The sequence below is a fragment of the Pteronotus mesoamericanus genome, unplaced genomic scaffold (assembly GCF_021234165.1).
Source record: "Pteronotus mesoamericanus isolate MK-2021 breed Mesoamerican mustached bat unplaced genomic scaffold, CSHL_Meso_final contig_657, whole genome shotgun sequence".
In the NCBI taxonomy this organism is placed as follows: domain Eukaryota; kingdom Metazoa; phylum Chordata; class Mammalia; order Chiroptera; family Mormoopidae; genus Pteronotus; species Pteronotus mesoamericanus.
In genome coordinates, this window is record NW_026555229.1 from 4,031,266 (window position 1) to 4,056,815 (window position 25,550).

The 25,550-nt window shown below is 36.4% G+C and overlaps 1 protein-coding gene and 1 pseudogene across 3 annotated transcripts in view; one reads left to right on the top strand and one right to left on the bottom strand.

Annotated features, from left to right (window-relative positions):
* CHUK (component of inhibitor of nuclear factor kappa B kinase complex) overlaps window positions 1-25,550 on the bottom strand; it is a 49,433-nt gene that overhangs the window by 13,749 nt on the left and 10,134 nt on the right. For all 3 annotated transcript variants that reach the window (XR_008529781.1, XM_054581356.1, XM_054581355.1), the window contains exons 6-16: window positions 24,441-24,530; window positions 24,051-24,175; window positions 21,727-21,834; window positions 21,021-21,156; window positions 15,137-15,331; window positions 14,028-14,130; window positions 11,305-11,428; window positions 10,764-10,915; window positions 7,128-7,189; window positions 5,858-5,967; window positions 5,166-5,215 (exon numbers count right to left, since the gene is read on the bottom strand). Coding sequence is in view for 2 of the 3 variants with exons in the window: in XM_054581356.1 (XP_054437331.1) it covers window positions 5,166-5,215; window positions 5,858-5,967; window positions 7,128-7,189; window positions 10,764-10,915; window positions 11,305-11,428; window positions 14,028-14,130; window positions 15,137-15,331; window positions 21,021-21,156; window positions 21,727-21,834; window positions 24,051-24,175; window positions 24,441-24,530 (1,255 nt within the window). In the remaining variant the exon portion in view is untranslated. The remainder of the gene's footprint in view (window positions 1-5,165; window positions 5,216-5,857; window positions 5,968-7,127; window positions 7,190-10,763; window positions 10,916-11,304; window positions 11,429-14,027; window positions 14,131-15,136; window positions 15,332-21,020; window positions 21,157-21,726; window positions 21,835-24,050; window positions 24,176-24,440; window positions 24,531-25,550) is intronic.
* LOC129077111 (lathosterol oxidase-like) lies at window positions 7,879-8,673 on the top strand (annotated as a pseudogene).

A 25,550-nucleotide genomic window follows, 5' to 3' on the forward strand; every position in this document is an offset into this window, starting at 1 on the left:
GTATCATCTCATATTTCAATCTCAGCATCCAGCTTACTCTTTACTTTCTTGAAATCAGCAACTTATTCAGCAATCTTTTCCTTCTCTGCCTCAGGCAAATGAGTTATCTTAGCTTGGTCAGCTTTTCCTTTGGTCTGAACTTTGGTGTGACTGCAGGTCTTGTGATCCTCTACGAGGTCAAAAACATCCTCTAGTTCTTCTGGAATCTGGAGCAGAAGTGGCTCAAAAGGGCTAAGTTTTAAAAAATTGGAATGCTGCTCATGGATCATGCTGCTTTTTCCTTAAACAATAATTAATCTCAAATACAAAAATATTATTTCCTCTCAGCTACATACAATCTTCTCATTTAGCCCTCATAGGACTCCTGTGAGATGGCTACTACTGTTACACACATTTTACTCTGAAAGGAGTACCAAAAGAGGTTTAAAAAAATTATCACTGCAAAGACCTCCTCCATAGTTCAACTTCATTTATTCCCCACACATCTCTCTACCTCACTCCCTTACCAACAGCTAGATATGGAGGCTCCAAAAAGACTCCTCTCCAAATAGCACCCCTTTCTTAATCCCACAGATGAAGCCCAACAGAGCAAACCTTTTCAGAGGGTCAAAGACCTCAGAACTTTAACTTTGTCCACCATAGAGAATGCAGAAAGTTGGTTTTTACTATTTTCAGTTGAATATGAGTCTCAACTCAACTCTAAGTTAGAAAAGACACCAGAATATATATCAAGTGTGATTATAAAAGCCACAACAATAGACAAAATTTGCTGCAGCTAACTAGTTTGTCATTCAAGGGGACCATTAGTTCAAAGAAACTACTTGGATAGCACTTTTATTTCTGGGCCCTACGCTGATATGCTCATATGAGTACTGTGAAGCTTTTATAAAAGCCAAATAAAGGCTATCACTGACAGGAAAGTTAAAATTCCTGTTAATGGAATTTTATACATCTTTATCTGCAATGTATAATTCATTGGCCAGAAGACTGGGAGTAATGAATAAGGATTAAAGAAAAAAGATTTAGACTTCACTATTTGATATCTTAAATTTCAATATTTCACTCTAACTTCAACTTCTATCACTTATATCACTTTTTGTCAGTATCTTCAACTTCTTTGTCCTCTTATTCTATCAGTACAATTCTAGTCCTGGATTGGTCTAACCATTTGCTCTATCAGTTGCTGTATCCAAGGTACTAAACAATACTAACACAAAAATTAAACTACCATTCCCTCTGTTGTCAACTACTAATTCACAGGTTTTCACTTCTGCTATAGATTCTTAAGTGTTCTAGGTCAGCAACATCTCCCATTACACATACCAGCTTTAAAGAATTTTTAGAATACTCCTTAAATCTATGAGGTTATCACCTCTTACGTTCAAGTTAACCCCACTTCTCACTTCAGGATGAGTAGCCATAAGACCCTCACCTTCCAACCCCTATCTGCACAAAAGTATCTGTATCCACACCCATCCTCCCTCTAGTACCAGTGGCAGTAAGCCTAACCCTTCCATTATTCTCTGGAGTCAGCCGCTCAGGCTTGTTCAGGGGACTCCATATTCACAGGCTTTTAACCCCAAACACATAAATACACTCAAGTATGCCTTTTGAAAATTGACCTCCCTTGCTTCTATGTCTCCTCATAGCTATTCACCTCTCTTCTTTCCTTAACAGCCAAGCTTTTAAAAAGAATAGCCTAGGTAAACAGTTCTCAAACTCTTTACCTCAGGGCCCCTTTACAATGAAAAATTCTTAACAACACCAAAGTGTTTTTCAGGAATTAAACTGAGAATATTTTTTTAAATATGTATTCATTTAATAAGAACTATTAACATTTTCATTAAAAATAACTATTTTCATAAACAAAAATAATTAGTGAGGAAACTGGCATTGTTTTACATTTTTGCAAACTGTTTTAATATCACCACTGTCCTCATCAGAAAAGTCTAAGTATTCAAGAAACTGACAAATTTTAGTTGATGGATACAAGTTTTCTTAAGCTCTAATTTTTTGCTTGAAACATGGAATTTTATCATTGACAGCTAACACTGTCTCTCTCTTTCCTTGAAGTGACAGTCATGCTTCATTAGTTTTTGAGAAAATATCTGCCTCATACACAAATCTGAATAACCATAATTTGTCTGAAAGTTATTTGTTTAAGTAAAAATGGTGTTCCATTAAAGAAGTCAGTCCATCAGCAATGTAAATAATTGCTGAAGTGGTTTTCCTTAAAACAACCATCATACTTCAGTATGTAGCAGAAGCACCTATGAGTACTTTCCATTGCATCACACAGAACATTAAAAAGACATGTACTCAAGGGTTGAGAGTTAAATAAAATTTTTACTGCTTTATCAAGGGCATGTAAATGAAACTGGTATTTTTTAAAAACTGTAACTGCTTGGTTGTTAAAACTATAGTAACTTCTAGCATAGTTTGGTGCTCGTGCCTTGATTCATGCCAATTAAGGTGCACACCATTACCCATCAAATACTTTGCAGCATCAGTGAAAATGTCAACATAATGAAACAGGCAAAAAAAAAAAAATCATAGTATTATAAAAAGAGTTTTGATGTTACTGACTTCAAGAAAAGGTTTCAGAGATCCTCAAGGGTTCATGAACCACACTTTGTAAACTGCGGGTCTAGAATGACTTCTCCCTTCCCTCCTATCCCGTTTTCTCCTCAGCTCACTACAATCTGGTTTCTGTTACACATAGGACAAGATCACATATATTTTGCTAAAATCACAATGATGTCCAAACTGCTTGGTCCAATGAATATTTTCATTATCATTTTTATTACCTACACCTCTGCAGCATTTCACCCTATAGATTACTTTCTTTTTGAAATTCTATCTGTCCTGTTCCTATCCTATCATTCATTCCCTCTCCATAGTCTGCCATTTCTCAATCTTCTTTGAAAATCCTTCTGCTTCTATTCATTTCTTGAATGTTGGTATTCCCTAGGATTCCATCTATTCTTGGCTTTCTTATTCAACCTACTTTTTCAGGATGACCACTTTATTTCTATGGCTAATTACGTTCAAAATAGCTAAATATCTAGCTCAGATTTCTCTACTAAATTCACATGCATAAGTATGTATGTGTGTATATATGCACGTGCATGCCCTCAACTAATGTAGTTTCATTTAATATCATTTCATTATAAAATTTATTAAGATGCCATAGGAAATTAATTTTTGTTTCAGTCAAGAAGGGCATGGTAAAATTAGTTTCGTTATGTCATTTTGCTTAATGTCGCAAAACCTACTGACAACATTGAGGCTTTCCTATATATACATATATATATCTCTCTGATACTGTGTATTAGACATCATTACTTAAGTGTTCCACTGACACCTTACTATCAACATGTACGAAAATGAACTCATCTTTTTCATCAAGTCTGTCATCCTTCCTTTACATCCTATTATGGTGAGTGGTCCTACCATGCACCAGCTGCCCTAGTCAGAACCTTAGGGGGCACCCATGACTTCCTAATTCCATCTCCAGTACCCATGTTCAATCCATCACCCAACACTATCAGTTCTACCTCCTAAATATCTCTCTTGACCTTACCTTCTTCACCCCACTGCCACAGCTCAGGCTTTCTGCCTCAGCTCTGGCCCACCCTATACTGAGCTATGATTATTTCATCACCTTATAATCAATGCCCCTGTCTCTAGCTTAGTCACAGTTTAATCCATTATCGACATGCTACCAGAGCAGTATTTTTAAAATGCTGACCTGATTATGCCATCCCCCTGCTTAAAATTTTTTAATGTTTCTCTTTGCCACCGTAAGGAAATCCAAACTCATTACCATGACATACCAGATCCTTTATGATCCAGCCATATCTTTCTCCTCCTGAAACTACAATCCAGTCACAATGCATTTCCTCAGACATACTAAGTGCTACACGTGCATGTCTTTGTCTGTTATACTTGTATATCAAGAGCCCGCCTCCTTTCACCTAAGCTACTATGACTGATCCTTTAAGGCCTTTAAGGCTCATCTTAGATGTCATCTCCTACAGGACATCTCCTTTAACCATCCCTCACCCCTAGTCAGGGTGAGGTGTCTAGTTTACATGTACCTCATAAATGTTTATAGAAATAAACTGAACAAATTCCTCTATAATAAAAACTATGTAGAAGAGATCATGTTATTTGTTAAATACAATTCCACATGTATATTTGCATATGTTTGTAAATTTTAAAGTGTAAAATGTTGTAGAGTTGTTTTTGTTTTTTTTCACAATATAAAAATTAGGGCACAGACTTCCCATTTTATTTTTTTTCTATAACCCTTCAAAACAAATCACTTTTTAACTGAAGGATAATATTTTGCAGGTATATAATACTTTACAGTTTCTAAAGCATTTTCACAAACATCCTCTCAAATACAATGCCACATGCACTCGCTGAGTTAAGGCTAGGTTTCATCCCCATTTTGCAGAAAATAGAAAGGAGATGGAAAGAGATTAGGTAATTTGCCCCAAGTCACTTGGACAGTAAAGTGCCCACTCTAGAAGTCAAGCCTTCCAATTCCCAATCCAGTGCTCTTTCCAAAAGACCATGCTCTGTATTCAACAGATGTTCACAAGAATTGTTTTGCCAATGAAATAACCAATCAGTGAACAGGTACAGAGGAAGGCATCATTTTCAAGGTACACTGCTTTAGCCTAGCACATGGGCCTTCCCTTTAACCATTCCACACCTGAACCTACAGCATCAACTTCCTTTCTCCTAACCTCTCCCACCTTAAGCAGCACTTATATTTTTCCATCTTTCCACACCTTTTCTTGCTCCCCCTTCCCCTTCTTTGAGTTCTTTTGTTTCATTCCTTCCTTTCACATCTCTGTAACAGATTTTCCATCTCAATTTTCTTGCAATTTTGCCGTCCTCATCTCTTAAATTCTCACAAACTAAAAGCTGTTGCACCATAAACATTTCAATGGAAATACCAAAAGTGGAATTTTTTTCTAGCTTGTTTAAAATCCAATCCCCAGAAGTTGAGAGGAATATAAGGGGACTAAATGGTAATGGGAAAATAATACAATAAAGAATAAATAAATTTAAAAAATTCCAATCCCCAGGATTTGTTAGGCTAAAGATGGTTTCCTAAAATGCCTTCATGTACTGTGATGAAAGTGTCTTACCTGAAGGTCTGTGCTTTAATTGCTTATATAGATCAATGGCGCGCTGTTCCCTAAGAAAGAGAAAACATGTTTCTATGTGAAAATAATTTAAATGACTCTAATAATCCATAACTTGGAATGAACAATATTATTTGAAGAGAGTAATGATCCAATTTTAAACCAAGTATATATTGCCAACAAATATTTTACAGAGAATTTCATTGAATAATAAGCGAGATCTTAAAATGCAAAGTTTAAAATACTCCTTATCTGCTGTGGTCTACCACCACAAATCTTATCTGATCCTTGCACCAAAAACACTTAAATGGACAAAAATTATGGCCTGTGATAGAGAAAAAACCCTGTAATTTCTAATCTAAACATTTAGGAAGTTACCTCATTTACTCATTTAGAGTACTTAACAGACAATACCTTGGGCCAGAAGTAGGGAAATAGTTTGTAACTTAGAATATTTAAAAAATTCTTAACATGCACATGAAAAGATTCTTTGATTAAAACAGCAAAGGTCAACCCAAAGAGTTATTTCTAAGATTTCTGGTGACTAAGAAAATACTTCCTTTTTAATTATTTGGGAAAAGGAGAACTATAGACTATAACTGCATATAGGCTTAATGTGCCAGATGTTCACAGAAAGAACAATCTGCTACAAAAAATTAGAGAGACCAATACCAACGACATGAGTATGTCCTTACAGAGATTCCATCAAGTCTCCCTGACGTCTTCCATAAGGGCTTTTCTGTAGTTCCATGATTTCAGTGTGCAGGCACATGATCTGATCCTCCAGGTATCCAATGACACCTACCTACAATATGATGAAACATAAAAGAAATGACAGGCTCACCACCATACAACACAGGGAAGAACTCAAAGAATAACTTGCTGACTAAATGATTTAATACAAAATAGTGACTTTGTTCAAGCCTTTATCTTTCAGATTCTATAATCTTTCACATGAGAACATACTTATTCCTATGCTTCTCACTTTTCTCTCCTGACAAGAGTAAACTACTAGCTTCCTCCTGAGAAGCAAAAAGATATGTGTCACTAACAAGACAGAAGAAAAAATGGCAAAAAAAACACAGCTGCTTCTCAGTTCTATGATTTTTTAAGATTGTATTTATTTTCAGAGAGAGGGGAAGGGAAGGAGAAAGAGAGGGAGAGAAACATTAATGTGTGGTTGCCTCCCACGAGTCCCCTACTAGCGACCTGGCCTACAACACAGGCATGTCCCTGACTGGGAACTGAACCAGCAACCCTTTGGTTCACAAGCCGGCACTCAATCCACTGAGCCACACCAGCCAAGGCTGTTCTATGATTTTCATTGCCTCTTGTTCCTGACTGCCTTGGAATAAGGATGCAGAAAGATAAAGACACTGGATATCCCACCCCAGGATAACAACTGCCCCACCTGTGTCCTCAGAGTTAAGTTTTGACACGAAGGACAGCAACAATTTAGTGGGACCATGGACAGATGTAAGGAAGGAATTTGTCACATAGAGAATAATCTCTACCTAGCATGACCATATAACATTGTGAAATCTGCATAATTTTGAGAGTGAAAGAAAGTACTGTTGATAATTACGGCAAGACAAGTATAAACAGACTTTCCTAGGTAAACCAGGATGTGGAGCTATCCTATCTAAACCAGTTATAAAAATAACAGTGATAATTACCATTTATTCTTTATTTCCATTTAATCTGCATACCTTACTAGAAAAGGTATAGTCCTCATAATATAATATAGAAGCTCAAGCTCACTGAGTTTCAGTTTACTTTCTTTGCCCAATACCCCTATTTTTATCCACTATGGCACTTCCCTCTATATATACAAAACATCTACTAGATACCTGTCTGATACCTGGAAATGACATGACGAATGCTCTATATACCAAAACCAAAGAAAGTTTCTACGTGAGACTTCAGGAATAAACAAACACACCAGGATGATCTTAGTGAATTTACCTCAGCATAGTGGATAGCCTTTTCTTCCATTTCCTTCCATGCTTTTAACATTTTTTCTGAGGCTGAAAAAAAAGTCTTAATTGGTTATTTCAGAAACAGTCATAGTTTTAATTATTGACCTACCCACCTCCTTGCTGTACCAATATCAAAAAATGGTGTTATGGGTTGAATTGTTCCCGCCAAAAGTTATGTTGGAAGTCCTAACTCAGTAAGTACATCTGAATGTGTCCTTATTTGGAAATAGGATCAGTGTAGATAGTTGGCTAAATTAAGATGACGTCAATCTTCAGTAGGTGGACCCTTAATCCAGTATGACTAGTATCCTTAAAAGAGACACAGAGACACAGACATATGAAGGCAGAACTCCATTTGATGACAGAGGCAGAGTAAAGTGCTATAGCTGCAAGCCAAGAAATGCCAAGGACTGCTGATAAACCACCAAGAAACTAGAAAGAAGCACGGGATTCCTCTCCACAGGTTTCAAAGGACTCAATGGCCTTGCCAACACCTCGATTTTAGACTTTTAGCCTCTGGAACTGTGAGATGATAAATTTCTGTTGTTTTAAGCCATGCAGTTAACAGTAAATTATTATGGCAGCTGTAGGACACTAATACAGATGGTTTTATCTTTTAAAAAAAGAAAGAACCCCCCAGGCAGCACCCGCTATCTGGCAGCAGTGGTCCGCAGGCTCAAGCGTCCTGTGACCCCGCAGCAGCTGGATCTGCGGTAGACCTTCCCCTAGAGGCTAAGATGGATCTTGTACTCAGTGCTGCAGATTATTATGTTTTTACACCATACATGTATCCAACCACCTGGCCAGAGGATGACTTCTTTCAAAAAACTATTAGTCTTCTGATTATAACAAATCTTGGTGCTTATATCCTTTATTTCTTCTTTGCAACACTGAGCTATTATTTTGTCTTTGATCATTTATGAAGCATCCACAATTTTTAAAGAACCAAGTCTATCGAGAGATTATATACTGCCCAGACATTACCATGGATGAGTATTCCCATTGTTTCCTTGTTTCTGCTGGAGTTGAGAGAGGTTGAGAAAGCAAATTATATGATGACATAGGAGACTTTCTACGTGCACATACATAAAACCTCATCATATCTGGAAGATTCCTACTCCATTCACAAGTCATGCTTTTCACCTTGTGGATGGCTTCCTGCAAAGTCTACCTTACCATATATACCCTTTTCTCTTTACATTACACAAGGTAGTTTATTTAGGTTTGTACATCTTGGTCAATATCTGGACAATTTCCATTCATGATGGTGATTTTTGTGTCCCCAAAATCTTAAAGCCATTTATTAATGGCTCAGCTCATCATATAGACCATCAGATGGTCTTTAACTATAACTATGGACAGTATTTCATACTGTGGGATAGAATTAGCAGCTCATTCAAAAACCCTTCCTCCTTTGAAGGGAAAGGACCACTTAGTTACGTGAAGATGAGAGAAGAAAAGTGCAACAGCCATGCAGGGAAAAGTTGTAAATATAAAAAATATTCACTGGAGAGTTTTCAAAGACTGAATAGATTATTGCCAAAGTATTAAATATTTTTAGTAAGAAAAATAATTTATATACAGCCAAGAGACATAGCAAGTAAATGGTATCATTTGAAAATCAGCATTGCGGGAATGGCTGAGGAACAATTATAATGGCGGGTGAAGGGAGATGCTGTGAGCACGATGATTTTAAACTCGTTCTTAAAATACTAGAAGTTGGTCTAAAGGACTACCTGTGTCTTTCCATCCAGCATCGTTGTAATTTGCATGGCCTCCACAACCATTTTTTAATAAGATAGTAAATAAATTATTGAGGGGACTAGGCTATGTCCTTTTGCCTTAATCTACTATATTCATTAAGGAAAATTCAGCCCTGGCTGGTATGGCTCAGTGGATTGAGTGCTGGCCTGCAAAACAAAGGGTCACAGGTTCGATTCCCAGTCAGGGCACATGCCTGTGTTGTGGGCCAGGTCCCTGGTGAGGGGTGCACAAGAGGCAACCACACACTTATGTTTCTCTCCCTTTCTTTCTCCCTCCTTTCCCCGCTTTAAAAATAAATAAAATCTTTAAAAAAAAAATTCATTGTGCTTAATAATACCAAGACTAAGTACCATAACAAAGAAATATTAGTAAAAAGATGGTTTCTTGTTTCAGGAATGCTTATGTCTTTGGTTTTGGTATGATTTCTTCAAGTGGAAGTATCACTGTGAAGAAATATACTAATATAACATATTAGCAGCTTTGTAAATGCCCTAATTACTAGCAGTGTAATTAGATTATCACTTACTACACATGTAAGGAAACTTACTCTCTGGGGACATTGTTATGTCTGATGAATAAATTTTGGATTTAAAAAAAATTATTAAAGTAACACATGAAAATTATGTTTAAATAAAAAGTATAAAAGGATATAAAAAAAACCTCTTCCTACTCTCCAACCTTTGGGATCTTATTTAATCATTTGTTATAAAGACACATACCCTTTCCTTCACAAGTGAGACCATCTATACATACTTTTCTTTCTTTCCCATCTTAAAACATCCTGACATTAAAGGTCCAAATGATCTACCTCATTCTTTTTAAACAACCATCTAATATATACAACTGACAAGTCAAAGATAATTTGATGAAATAATTATGTTTTGCCATTCACCAGTATGTCCATAATACACAACTAGACATAAAACATCAATCATAACCAGTTCTAACAGGTAAACTTATTCATACAACTGGACAGTGCTGATCATTATTCTAAGATACATGTACCATGTTCAAGACAAGTATACAAACAGGATTTGTTTCCACCACAAAAGGATTTGTTTCAGTGAGGGAAAAAAACAAATGCTGGTGGTTGAGCTCTTCAGTTTATTTGAATTTAAGTCTGTTTTTTACATTTCCTTAGTATATCTGAAGGGAGATAGCTTGAAGCAAAATATTGAAAAATTGGAGCCTGTGTACAATGAAAAAGTGGGATTACACAGTAGGTGGTTTGGAAAAAAACACAATTATCTACGTTATTATTTACAGAAAGATAAGTGGTTTAGGATTTCCCTAGCTAAGGAGTCATCCCAATACAGATTTTGTATCTATTTTTCATAGTAGCTTGAAAATTACTGTCCTGGCTGGTGTGCCTCAGTGAATTAAGCGCCAGCCTGTGAACCAAAAGGTCACCAGTTTGAGTTCTGGTCAGGGCACAGGCCTGAGTTGTGGGACAGATCCCCACTTGGGGGCACGCGAGAGGCAACCAATCAATGTTGCTGTCCACACATCAATGTTTCTCTTCCTTTCTCCCTCCTTTCCCTTCTCTCTAAAAAATTAAAAAGAAAAAAAAAAGGCAAGAAAATCACTAATTCTTAAATCACTTTTGTATTTTTCTGGAACTAAACAGCTTTAGTCCAATTGTGTGTGTGAAGGGGGAACCCTGTAAAGTTGCTCAATTAAAGGTTAAAGAAAAAAGCTAACATTCAAAACAAACATGGTTTATGATGATTTAGGTGTCCTGTCTCTTGTTCTAATGTTGAATGTAAGAGAAACAACTGGCTATGAGGCAAGGAGATAAAATAACAGATGGCTTCAAAAGACTAGACACTTCTTTCAAATACATTACCCAGAAACTTACATATCCCATAAGTCATCTGCTCACTGTATCTTTCCAAGTCAAGCTGAATGCTTTTGTGAAAAAACTCTAGTTTAGCCTTCAGTTGCTGAGATGCTGAGATCAAAGCATTCTTCATTTTTGTCAAGTTAGTATTGTATCTAAGAAGACTTAACCTAAACCATAAACAAAAAAAAATCAGCATTTCATCAACATTGTACAAAAATTATAAAACTTAAACTGATGTAAGTCCAAAGCCTAAGTTTCTCTTATCAATCTATGAGAAATGGCTGATCTCTAGAATCTGGTCCCTAAAGACTTTCTGCCTGTGGTAACAATTTCCTTTATAATAGGATGTTATGCTGAGGAATTACTCTCAAGCCGTTGCAACTGGATGGCTTCAGACCATTAGTAAGAATTCTATGAGTCTGATCAGAATATTACATTTCAAACTGGTCCAGTATTTTAGTATTGCATGGAACACTGATTAGTGAAAACTGGCAAAATTAATTCCTGAACATTAATGTGCATGACACTGCCCCTATAAACAACAGAATTAGCTTACATTGCTGCTCTTTGCCCCTGAAAGAGCCTGCTGTAGTCTTCTTTTAGCCCAGACACGTAGTGCACTGCTTCAGCCCACACTTTACGCAGCTGTATAACAGGAAGCTGTATTTTGCTGTCCCGTACTATATGTAGGAAGATGGGAAAAAGACATGAATTATTTTTTAAGATTTTAGAGCTCAATAATCACTCTTGTGACTTCCAGTCCTTAGAAATATCATTCCCATAGATGTTAGAAAGAACCACTTGTTACCGTTTTATTCAGTTCAATAAACATTTACGGAGCACTTGCAATACACAAACTCTGTTCCAGATACAAGTGGAAATAAAAATGAGTAAGACATAATCACCACATAATCACAACACTGAGATTATTCCTATATGTCTTTTTTCTTGCTTTCCTCCAACGTGGAACACTGTTTTTTATCTCTCTAATATAAATTCTTTATTTCTTTCCATCTTTAAGTAAAGTCTGATCTCCTCCACAATCTGCCATAGCCTTTTCTGTCTCTGAATAATAAATTTTATCTCCTGGACTACCAACTGAGCTTCAGGAAAGCATAGGAGGTAAATAGCAGTTTAATAAGATATGCTTTCTTCAATGCCAAACTTACAAAATTATCTATTTATGATTCTCTTGCTCTTTCTTTGGTAAAGGGAATGCTACTTTCTAAAATCATGACAGGTATGTTTGTTCAGTGCAATGAAATCTCATTTTAACATTATGATATTATGTAGATTTCCTCCGAGAATGGAAGAGTCATCTTGTACTTTAAGGAGGCAATTATATTGTTATTCTTTTCCAATGTAAACCTTCAGAAAAAGGTTGGTATTGTAGGTTTCATAATGAGAAAAATTATTTGCAGCAGACTTCAAAAATATTAAGTTACATATCTAGGAAAATCTCTGCCTCCCTTAATAATGACTAATAGCCTCAATTAATCTTTCTTCTTATATTCCCACATTTACTCCTGAAGCTTCCTACAGCATACAAAACAAGAACACAAAATATTTTTTAAAAAGAGTCTGGGAGGGAAGCCTGACCAAAATACACACACATACACTAAAAAAATAAAGTCTGAAAGGGCCTAAGAAATGATATAACAGTAGCAAGAATCACATCCCGTGTCCAGATCTTGGCTTCTAATATGGTTCTCTAATAAAGGAACCAGGGCTTCTTAGAAAAATGGCTGATTCTAGGACTGGGCAGAAAATGTACAAAATAGGCCTAGAATACAATGTAGTGCTGGGAAGTAAGGAAGTGCTAAAAAAAAGAAAACCAACATTATGGATGCAAGTAAAAGAGGCACAGGAAACCAACTAAAAGAGCTCCTAATGGCAAAAACTGCAACAGTTTGAACAAAATAAATAAACTAGTATTGGATTATAATCTAAAATATAAAATCCATTAATTTATACTGATATAATAATTAAGTTAATAAGTGAAAGAGAAGAGACAAATCTCATGTGCAAAAGAGTTCCAAATAAATTATATAGATGTTCTATCTTAAAGGAAGGGGAGCCTAACTTCCCACTTCTTAAGTGTGGGTTTGGCATAGTGACTTTCTTCCAAAGAGTACAATATTGAAGCGGGGGGGGGGGGGGCAGGGAGACTAAACTTCACAGTGCAGAAACCTGACAAACACTACTTTTGCCAAGTGATCAAGGTCCACACCAACAGTCACACTTCATGCTGACAGTATGTACCCTTCATATAATGTGATGAAAAACGGCATTTCTGTGATCTTTCTCTCAAAAACCCGTAATCCAAGTCTAATCATGAGAGGAAAAAAATCAGACAAATTGCAGTAGGGGGACATCTTACAAAATACTTGACTAGTATTCCTCAAAACTGTCAAAGTCATCAAAAACAAGCAAAGTCTGAGAAACTGTCACAGCCAAGAGAAGCCCAAGGAGACATGACAACTAAATGCAATGTGGTATCTTGGATGAGATCTTGGAACAAAAAAAGAACATCAGATGAAAACTAAGGATATCTGAATAAAGTATGAACTGCAGTTAATAACAGTGGTTTATGCATTGTAACAAAATGTACTATACTAATATAAGATGTTAAAAATGGAGAAAACTATGTGTATGGGAGGGGGATAACATGAGAACTCTGTACTACTATCTGCTCATTTTTTTCTGCAAATTTGTCTTAAAACAAACTAACAAAAACGTAACATAGAAAAAAGATTATATAATTTTAGCCTTTATGCACAGTTTTGTTCTTGATTTTACAATTTTATACTTGATTTTAGTTTGAGGTAGATAGAAATTGACAAACACCTTCTTCAAAAGAATAATTCTCTTATTCTTTTGGATAAATGAAAACTTTTGAACATTAAGCAATATTCATAGGATAAAATTAAATACATGAACATGCTTAAATAATGAAGAAGAAACTAAAAAGTAGGCTTAATACATAATGGAGATTCATTCGTCTATCTGTGAGGGGCCTATCCTCAAGAAAGTTGCCTTTTCCCAAATGAGGGATCTGGTGGTGATTTAAAACCTACCTTTTCACCTTCCAAACTTTAGATACCCATTTTTCACCATAAAGGGTTTTTTTCATTTTTTTTTTTTTTTTGGCATACTTTCATCATAAGCTGAAGTATGAGACAAAGAATAAAAACCCCAAAGACCATTTCTACTAATCATGTTGAATCAAAACTGTATTATTTCAGGTTTAAATCTCAGTCAGTAGTGGAATAGACTTACCAATGTAATTTACAGAGTCAGATAAACTTCTGGAAGCAAATGGTCCTTCATACACAGTCTTACTTTTATCAAACAAATAAACCATATAGCTATCACATCCTCTCTGAAAAAAAAAGAAGGAATTTTTAAAAACATCCTTGAAAATTCTAGATTCCCCCAAGTACTTAAGTACCAAATTTCCTTCTCTGAAATGCAAATGAACAAAGTCCATGTTCATTCGCCTACATCTTACAGATTTAAGACCTAAACTTTTATTTACAAAAAATAATTAAATATCTTCGCTATGGGCTAAAGTGAAAAACAATCATCAGACTCAAGAGGACAAAAATAAAAAAAGCCGTAACAACATACATCCATTCAATGGGAATACTATTCAGCAATCAAAAGGAATAAAATACAGATACATGCTATGACAAGATGAACCTCAAAAATATAACACTAAGTACAAAATGTCTGACATGTGGGACTTCAGGTTGTAGGTCCATTTATGGGAAATGTTCAGAAAAGGCAAATCCACAGATAAAAAGTAAATCAGTGATTGCTTTGGGTAGGCAGAATGGAGATTAACAGTTAATGGACATGAACAACCTTACTGAGACAGAAATGTTTTAAAACTGATTTATGGTGATGGCCACAAGAATTAGGTAAATTTACTAAAACAAAACAAAAAAAACCTCTGAATTATATACTTGAAATGGGTAAATTATATAATATATAAACTATACATCAATGAAGTCAGATAAAATGAAAAATGAGTCATGACCATAATCATATTTTACCATTCATCTATCCTCTGGCAGAGAGCCTATGAGACGGCTGATCTAATTTCAAGATATTAGGTTTCAACTACAAAAAGGGAAAAAAAAGAGGGAGGAGAGAACTAGCACCAAAGAGAAAGTTGTACCAAGTTCAAAATAACAAATGTTTCACTTCTATTTTGTTTACCCTGCAAAGCAGTAAGAGAACTGAGTAGGATAAAACTAAAAGAATTATTAGATGTGTATCACCCCCCAAAGAATTCCAAATATACATCCAAAAATGCAGAGTATGCAACCCCTCTATGCAAACAGATTTCTTATATTCTTCTAGGTAAATTAGAATTTTCTTACTACTCCATCTAGCACACACTGAGAGGCTGGTTTCCGAGGATCAAGAGAAATTCCCGTCTCTGAAAGAAGCTCTTGAGTAGCAGTATTTATTCCAGTTTCACGCTCAATACGAGACTGCAGTGAATGAAGACTTTCATCAGGTGGTAACAGAAAAGAAATTATCTTTGCAGAAGTCATATTTAGGATGTGTACTATCTGTAGAAATGAGAAAAAAGAGAAATGATATTCACCATCTACTACATAAGAGATTCAGTGCTAGATACTAAATGGATTATGACTAAAAGGAACTATCTCTGTTCTACACAAGGTTCAATAATTTTCCAAAGTGAAATCTTCTATAATTATAAAACGACATCTGGAAATGCAAGAGTTTACTTTTTTACTACAACAGATGTTAGTTCCTAGAAAAAAAGTTTGAAAGTTCTAAGGATGCACGAAGTTCTAGGGATGCACAAAAACCCCAATTTAAAAAAAAACAAAACCAGGGGGAAGTGGGTGGGTGGAGGTATAAGGAGGATAAATGGCAATGGAAAAAAAAATACAAAAAAAAAAACAAAAACCCACCCCAAAAACCCCAACATATTTATTCTGAGAAACATATCACAGACCTGGAAGGAAACATTTCCATTTATGAAGTGCCTAATAGATGCCAAAAGAGTCAAGTGTTTCCTGTGTAAAATATCAACCCTTTAATTAGTTAAGTTATATTTAATTAGATCTGCTAGTTAGATCTTCTAATCTCCGTTTTAGCAGGAAAAAACCCCACAGCTTGGAGGGATCACATAGCTGATAACTGGTAGAGCTTAGATCTGAACTCTTTATCTGTCTGACTACCTGACATTGTTTCAAGAAATAATCATGGTAGAAGAGCTAGGACTCTCTTTAAACAGGAAGAAGCATTGTTATCCTCATTTCCCAGGTAAGAAAACCAAATCCAAGAGCAGTGATCTGCCTAAGGGCCCAAAGTTAGATAAGAAAATAAATAGGGAGGACGGGGGAGGGTAACTGGGAAAAGAAGGGGAAGGGTCACATCGAGGAACATGTATAAAGGACCCATGGACAAAGCTGAAGTGGGGAAGGATTGAAGGTGGGAGGTTGGGGTGGGTGGGGCAGGGGAAAGTGGTGGTGGGAAAATGGAGAAAACTGTACTTAAACAATAAAAAATGATAGAAAAAGAAAATTAATAATTGTATTACTTTTACCTAAAGACCCACTGAAAGTAGGGGTAGCCTAATATAGGCCAACTAAGTGTGACACTGGGTTAGATGGGGCTCTATCCAGGTAACCACACACAGCCACAGAGTTAGAGGTCAGTCTTTTGAACAACTGTGATTTTAAATCCTTTTCCTTCCACTATCCTTAAACTATGCAAAATGAATAGCTATGTTTTTCCAGTGCCTTACATTGACAGTGAACAGGGGTGGGCAGAGTAGGTTAGTAATAATAATAAAAATAAATATAATAATAAATAATAAAAGAACAAATTTTGCATAGTCACAACGGTAAACCTACTTTTGCCCACCCTGTGTACAAATGATTTGAATTATCTCTATTGAAAATGCTTATTACAGAGGTAAAGCATTAACTTTCCTTTACTATATAATAAACTTTTATGTTTAAAAAAGGTGGAGGGAAGTGAAGAAAACCTTCAAAGATGACATGGAAGTACATACAATACAAGAATAAAAATCCTAAGGTGAACATTTACTTTTATAGAGGGTATATGTCAAACTACAGTAAGTGATGACAGAATCCCTCTACCAAAGCTGAGGCGGAAGACAGCAAAAGACAGGGAACAGAAATATAACTTGAATTTATCCTTTTGTTCACTCAAATATTTTAATGAGTGCATACTATGGTACATACTATTAAGTGTGTTGTGGTGACAGTGGACATGCAAACTGAGTAACTTACGAACCTTGCCCTCGTTAGGATAATAGTAAAATAGAAGATATTAGGAAACATTAACAGAACTAAAATACAAGGCAAAATGCAATAGGTACTATAATAAAGTATTATGCAGATTTCAAAGGAGATTACTTGGTAAGGAGGAAAGGGGTGCTTTATAAAAGAGGCACTATTTGAGCCTAACTTTCAAAAGGAAGAAAGATTAGAATGAGAAATAACTGAAAGAAGAAAGGTTCTTTTAGGCAGAAAACAAGGTAGGCAGAGAGGTAGAAAGGGATGAGCATAATCACAGAATATAAATAATCCAGTTCAAATGTACCTAAAACCATGCCCCCTTAGGACCTAATATGAGATAAGGCTGGAAGTGTAGGATGAAATGAGACCAGGATAGATTCTGAATACCAATGTAAGGGTTTGGACTTCATTCAATAAGCAAAAAGGAACAGTAGAAAACTTTTCTTTTTTATCCTCACCTAAGGACAATTTTTCATTGCTTTTTTATAGAGGGAGAGAGAGAAACGTTGATTGGAGAGGGAGAGAGAGAGGCATCAATCAGTTGCCTCTTGTACACACCAGGACTGGGAATTGTATGCGCCCACACTGGGAAAGGAACCCACAACCTAAGTATGTGCCCTGACCGAGAATAGAACCCGCAACCCAAAGTGACAAGACTCCAACCAACTGAGCCACACCAGCCAGGGTAAACTATAGAAAACTTTCTAAATTAACCTCACAAGCTCAGAGTTGTTAAAACACTCAAAAGATAAATCTGATAAAATATCTGAATATGTAGATTAAAGGAGAAGGAATAGTCAGACAGCCAAAGTTTCCAACCAAGGTAACTGGAAAGGTGATAGTGAAAGCAAGAGGCACAGGAAAACCTGTAGAGATAGATTTAATGAAGCAAATTGTGTTCCATTTAAAAATAGTTAAGTCTTGGGTGCCTGTGGTACCATTAGGTATAAGACACAATCGTTTTAAGTACTCTGCAGAAAAGTCATAACTGAGGAGAAAATTTGGGAGTTACACATATTCAGGCTATTTACAGTTATATAACTGAATAAATGTCCAAAGAAAAGGAAGAAAAAGTAACATGGAAAAAGATAAAACCAAGAAGAGACTCTTAGGACATAGTTAGAGGCATAAAAGAGGAGGCAAAGAAGGAATAATTAAATACTCCTGTTTCGCCTTATCTTCAATGGTAAGTTTGGTGTACTTTTTAAAAACTGTTCTACAAATTTAAAGTTTTTCAGAATAGTTGGAAAATACGCAATCAGCCTCTAAACTATTTTTTTTTATTTTAAAGATTTTATTTATTTATTTTTAGAAAGAGGGGAAGGGAGGGAGAAAGAGAAGGAAACACTGATCAGTTGCCTCTTACATGCCCCTAACTGGGGACCTGGCCTGCAACCCAGGCATGTGCCCTGACTGGGCATCATACTGGTGATGTTTCGATTCACAGGCTGGCACTTAATCCATTGAGCCATACCAGGCAGGCTCTAAACTATTTTTTAAAGAAAAAGAAACACTGGAGTAACTGTTTTGTTTTTAAGTGAAAATCAAGTAGACATCCTTCCCTCATTGAACTATATGGTGAACACCTTAGAAGAATACCCTACAATAATACCAAGCTATTTTGCAGGTCATTCTTCTGGGTTCATGATATTCCCCTGCCTGTTAATATTTTCCCCTGTCCAGTCCTCTGATTAATTCTTCCTTATCCTTTAAATTTCAATCCTATTATCATGTCTAGGAAGCATGCCTGAACTACTATGAATAATACCCTATGCATACCTTATTCTGGACAACCTCACAATAACACTGATCCTTTAAAGAAGCTATTACTAAATGTGAGCTATAAATACATACATACATACATACATACATACATACAGACATAAATTCACAGATAGATAAATAGTGGCGCTACAATTTTGTTTTCTTTTTGCAATCCTCACCAGAGGCTATGTGGGTTTTGTTGTTGTTTTAATTGCTTTTTAGAGAGAAAGGAAGGGAAAAGAGAGAAACATTGACTGGTTGCCTCCTGGATGTACCCCAACTGGGAATCGAACCTGCAACCTAGGTATGTGTCTGGATGGGGGATCAAACCCGTAACCTTTTTTGGTATACTAGATGATGCTCTAACCAACAGAGCCATCCAGCTAAGGCAGTGGTGCTAAAAATTGAATGAACTAAAGCCTACAGACCACAAAACACATAGGGAGGACCATTTTCCCATAATCTATGACAAGCAAATGAGCACAAACCCCCTTCAAAGTACAACAGAAATGATGTTACAATTACCATGACAAGTCTGAAAAAAGTCTGAGGTAAAAACCAAAATTTACTGGAAGCCACAGAGAACTAAAAGGTATCACCAAGTCCTGCTTGGCTAACATATTGAAGGACAGATTATTCCTTGGCACAGTAGAAGAAAACCAAATCAAGAAGCCAGATATCTTTTCAATGTTAGTCATGAATGACATCAACATGGCCTTAAGTTCCTATTTTTAAAAAGTATTCCAAGCCCTGACCTGTGTGGCTCACTGTGTTGAGAATCGTCCCACTAAGCAAAAGGTTGCCAGTTTGATTCCCTATCAGGGCACATGCCTAGGTTACAGGCCTGGTCCCTGGTTCAGGTACGTGCAAGAGGTAAACTGATCGATGTTTCTCTCCCTCTCTTTCTTCCTCCTTTACGCTCTCTCTAAAAATAAATAATAAAAATTTCTTTTAAAGTATTCCAAGACTAGCATAAAAACTTTGTGATTATTCTCACTTAATTTTAGAAACCTATCTACTACAAGCAACCAGCAAATAATGGAAAACTGCACATTGCAGATGAGAGCTGTTTCTGGGTATATAGCATAAAAGAACCTCCCATTGGTACTACTGAAGGTTTACCAAGAGCCTGATACATGCTCTACTTTATACCAAATGCCAGGGTAAGGATGGCATGGTGGTAGGGTAGGCGATTGTTAATAAAAATAGTAAAAACAATCCCAGCATTAAAGAAGACAATCTATGGGGAGAGGAGTAGGTGGAAGATGAGAAACAGAGAATATAGTAAGTATGATTAAATTACAAACTGTGGCAGAAACCATTAACAGAAAAGGAGAGTTGTATATGTACCAGTGTAGGTGAGAAGGTACACAGAGACAGAGATCGTTCTGGGCAGAATGACAGCATCTGTTCAAGCACAAAAATGGGTAACGAACTTGATGTTATAAGGAGCAGTTACAAGCTGGTCCTGAGTGAAGTAAAGGGTAAGAGAAGCCCGTTACTGGTTGGGATGGACCTGCATTAGGAAAGCAACCCAAAAGAAAGGCAGATTTAGACTTGACTTGCTAGGCAAGGAAGAACTATGTTGGTTTCTTGGACAGGGAAATAAAAAAGTATTTTCAGAAGATGAAATGAATAGAACTATAAAGGCACATGAGGCAGGTAGAAACCTTTCTCACCAAACAAAATCCAGACCTAAATGAATGAGATAATGGCACCAACCTGAGGAAGGAGAAGCAAAAGATGCTTCAAAGGAGTAATCAACAAAGACCAGTAAAAAGTAAAACTGAGAAGGCTTACTATAAAAATAAAAACAGCCCTGCCTGGTGTGGCTCAGTGGACTGAGCGCTAGCCTGTGAATCAAAAGGTTGTCCATTCAATTCCCAGTCAGGGCACATGACTGGGTTACAGGCCAGATCCACAGCTAGGGGTGTACAAGAGGCAACCAATCAACATCTCTCACATCAATGTTTCTCTCTCTCTCTTCCTCCCTCCCTTCCCTTCAAATAAATAAATAAAATCTTTTTAAAAAATTCTATTAAAGAAATAAAAAAGAAAAACACATCCATTCTAAAAATATATTTTTCATATATGCATCAGGAAAGGATTACTAAAATATATTTATGCTAATTTGCCAAATAAATTGTTAACATCAATTCAAGTTTTATGAAACAGACCCAATTCACAACAAACTAACCTTCAAATTCAGAATGTGATCCATTAATACAAAACATCTCGGCTGCTTCAAAGTAGGATCAACAGGTCCTCCTCTCTGCTGAGGATCCCAATTCAGCATCAATTGTAGCCAGTTTTCCATTGGTTCTACTATTAAACTAAAAAGTGTACAAAAATAGGGTGAAAATTCTTGTTCCAATTTTCTTTAGTTAAAAAAAGGTAATTTTATAGGCTGTCCATTTCCTTTCTCATTACTTACCTGTACCATTTTCTATCTTACTTCTAAATAATTCATAAAATGACAGGGAACAAACTTCCATAAAAAACAGCCCAAACCCACACATGTAAGTTAGTTACTGGCAACTCCAAGAGGCAAGTCCAGTTCCATTCTCCAAAGAACCCAAGAGTCTTCTTAGTGCCTAAGCCAATCAGTTGAATGGCAGCAGCTATTGTTCCTAGTAGACTTGTGCCGTCCAATATAGAAGCCACTATTCACAAGTGGCTATGTGAACTGACACTTAAGTTAATTAAAATTAAATTTAAAATTCAGCTTCAGTCACACTACTCACCTTTCAGTGCTCAACAGCCTCATGTGGTCAGCAGATAAAAGACATTTCCATGATCACAGAAAGTTCTACTGGATGATGTTACTTAAAACAGACAACCCTATTGTCCTTTCACAGTCCTGAAGAAACTACGGTGAACTTCCTACACTGAAATATACTTACCTACAAAGGTTATTTGGTTGAGGTAAATGACTGCTAAACCGAACTTCTCCTGTCATCTCTTCACATGCAAATATACACTTGGGATCCTTCTTCTTAATCTTCTCATGCCTATAAAAAACAAAACCTACCTCAGTAGGCAACCTGACTCCCAAGTAATTTGAGATTTTTGGCATTTAATTTTATTCAATATGGACATCTGGTCAACACGGAGGCATAGGTAGATATCCTTCACTTCCTTGCATAATCACAAGAAGGATCACAACTAATTTCAAAATGAAAATCACCCAGAACTGCCAGAAAATTGAACCATACAGAAGTCCAACAGCCAAAGATTTAAAGAAACTATATTCATTCAAACAGGTAGGAGGGGCAGAGCTGGGAGCCAGGGTGAAGAGGATGCAGTATGGCAGCAGCTGGTGGAATGGGTGGTCCCATATTCACATGTGGTGGATAAAAATCAGGGGGACACCTTGTGAGTGAGTGATCCCAGCCCCTGGCCAGACTGTGCAGCCCCAGGTTCCAGCACCATGAAAATTAAGCCACATAACTTCTGGTTGTAAAAACCAGGGTGGTTGCAGTGGCAGAAAAAACTGCCAGTTTCTCAGGAGAGCCTGGGATGTATGCAAACCCACCCACTCTGAGATCCACAGCCAGAACAGCAGCTGCAGGGGCACCAGTCACATATGGGAAGTGGGGGATGTGACTGGAAACGGGGCGAGTGCTAAGCAAGGCCCCAGAAGTCAGCCAGCAGCAGCACTGTTCCCTCTTCAACCCCTTCCATACACACAGAGCCACAAAGTGGTGAAACAGGCTGCCTACCCTTGTGAAAACCCAAGCCTTTGCCCCATAAAACTTAACAGAAACATTAAGACAGGGAGTCAAAGTGGCTCTACCTAGTACACAGACGCAGGGAGGCTGCCAAATTGAGGAGACAAAGAAATATGGCCCAAATGAAGAAACAGAGCAAAACCCCAAAAAAAGAACTAAATGATGCAGAGATAGTCAACCTATCAGACGCAGAGTTCAAAATACTGGTGATCAGAATGCTTAGAGATCTCACTGAATACAACAAGAGCTTAAGGGAAGAAATGAAGGCTATACTACATGAAATAAAGAAAAATTCACAGGAAACCATCAGTGAAGGGAAGGATGCCAGGATTCAAATCAATGACTTGGAACAGAAGGAAGAAATAAACATTCAACCAGAACAAAATGAAGAAACAAGAATTCAATAAAATGAAGAGATTTTAGAAGACTCAGGGACCTCACCAAAAGAGCCGACGTCTGAACCATAGGGGTGCTGGAAGGAAAAGAGGAAGAGCAAGAAATTGAAAACTTATTTGAAAAAATAATGAAAGAAAATTTCCCTAATTTGGCAAAGGATATAGATATACAAGTCTAGGAAGCACAGAGAGTCCCAAACAAATTGGATCCAAGGAAGCACACACCAAGGAACATCATAATTAAATTACCCAAGGTTAATGATGAGGAGAGAATCTTAAAAGCAGTAGGAGAAAGGCAGAGAGTTACCTACAAGGTAGTTCCCATAAGACTATCAGCTGATTTCTCCAAAGAAACTTTGCAGGCAAGAAGTGGGTGGCAAGAAGCATTCAAAGTGATGAAAAACAAGGACTTACAACCAAGATTACTCTAACCAGCAAAGCTATCATTTAGAATTGAAGGGCAGATAAAATGCTTCCCAGACAAGATAAAACTAAAGGAGTTCATGATCACCAAGCCCTTGTTATATGAAATGTTAAAGGGTCTTATTTAAGAAAAAGAAGATCAAAACTATGAACATTAAAATGACAACAAGCTCACAACTATCAACAACTGAATCTAAAAAACAAAAACAAACTAAGCAAATAACTAGAACAGGAATAGAATCACAGATATGGAGATCATTTGGAGGGTTAGCAGCTGGGAGGTGGAAGAGAGAGGATAGGGGAAATGGTATTGGGATTTAGAAGCATAGTTAGGTAGGTACAAAATAGACAGGGGGAGGTTAAGAATAGCTTAGGAAATGGAGAGAAGCCAAAGAACTTATATGCACAACCCATGGACATGAACTAAGGAAGGGAACCACTGGAGTGAATGGGGGTACTGCATAGAGGGAGGCAGAGGGCGAAAAATTGGGTCAACTGTAATAGCATAATCAATACAATATACTAAAAAAGTCATATAAATGGAAAAAAAATTAATTCTGTTATGTATTTAAAAGACAATTATACCACTTAAAAAAGAGGATAAAAAGGAGAAAATAAGCAGGCAACTGAAATTTTTCATTCCCATTATGTACACCAAAGTTCTGTTCCATTTCTTACCAGGTAAATGGCTGGAGATGATGTAAAAAAGGCCTATATCCAGCAATACATTCAAACACCATTGTCCCAAAGCTCCAATAATCAACAGTGGCTGTGTAAGGCTTATTCTCAAAGAGCTCTGGGGCCTTAAAAAGAAAAAATGCTTTAAAAGGTTACTCAATAATAGAAAAGCTACTTTATTTTTTAACTATTACAGGGGTGAGCAAAAGTAAGTTTTACAGTTATTCATATGGAAATAATACAAATAAAAAATACATTAATAAATAATAATAGAATACACTGTTTCACATACAACTGTAAACCCACTTTTGCCCACCCCTGTATATTCATGACCTTCAGAAATAAAGAGAATCTTGATACTTAAATTCAAAGAAACAATACATGTCTTACCAGATACTGCAATGTTCCCACAAAAGATGTACACAGGCTTCCTTGATCAACATCTTTGGCATATCCCAGATCAATTATTTTATGTATAATCTACAAAATGATAAGCATTAAATGGTTGAGAAATTTGAAATGGGAAGTCAACAATATCCTGATAAGGATCTGGAGAGGGTAGTGGTGAAGAGCCTGCACTGTGTAATAACACAAATGTGATTCAGCCCTGACCTCTACCACTTACCTAGCCTTGTGTTCTTGATCAGGTTACTTAACTTCTCTTTGTTTCCTATATAGTGGTATTACTAACAATATCTACTTCACAGAACTGTTACTGGGACTCAATGAAAATGAAATAGCCAAAGAAAAGGATTTAACACAATGCCTGGTATATAGTAAAAACTAAATATAAATTGCCTTTTAATTTTATTTTGGTGTATTCAGAATAAACTTGATCCATTATACTGTAAGGCAAAAGTAAAGGTGACTTCCAAACTTGAAGCAGCAGCATACCTTCTTACAGTGGATCGATGTGAATAAATATCCATCTAACTTCAGAAATATCCTGAAGTCTTTGGATACAAAAAGAGGGAGAGACGTTGATGCTAAGCATACATGAAAGCCTCTTAAAAGACACAATCAAGGTTTCACCACTTCCAAATGACCATCATCTTAACTAACCCAAGACCATACATTCCAATTCCAAGTTCAAAATCTTGGCTTTATGTCTTTACTGGGATGGAACTTCAGTGCTAAAAGCAAGAAAACCACTCAAATTATTCTGATAAAAACAAATATTTCAGGAGTTAATTCACAATTTCTGGTTCTTCTCAAGATGACTCATTTAAGAATCTGATATCAAAGTTTTGTATCTAATTAAACATAGAACTTAGGACCTTTGTGGAGAAGAATGAGGTTTGTTTTTAATATAAAACATATTGAGTTGACCAAAAAGTCCTTAGGGTTTTTTCTGTAAAATACACACATTTTTCATTTCCACCAATAACTTTTTGATTTGGGTATTCTGAGTATGTCAGCAATCTCCTGTATGGTATAACATTGACTGTTCTCAAATGTCTCTATTTGATTGCTATCGACTTCAACTCATCTACCTGAACA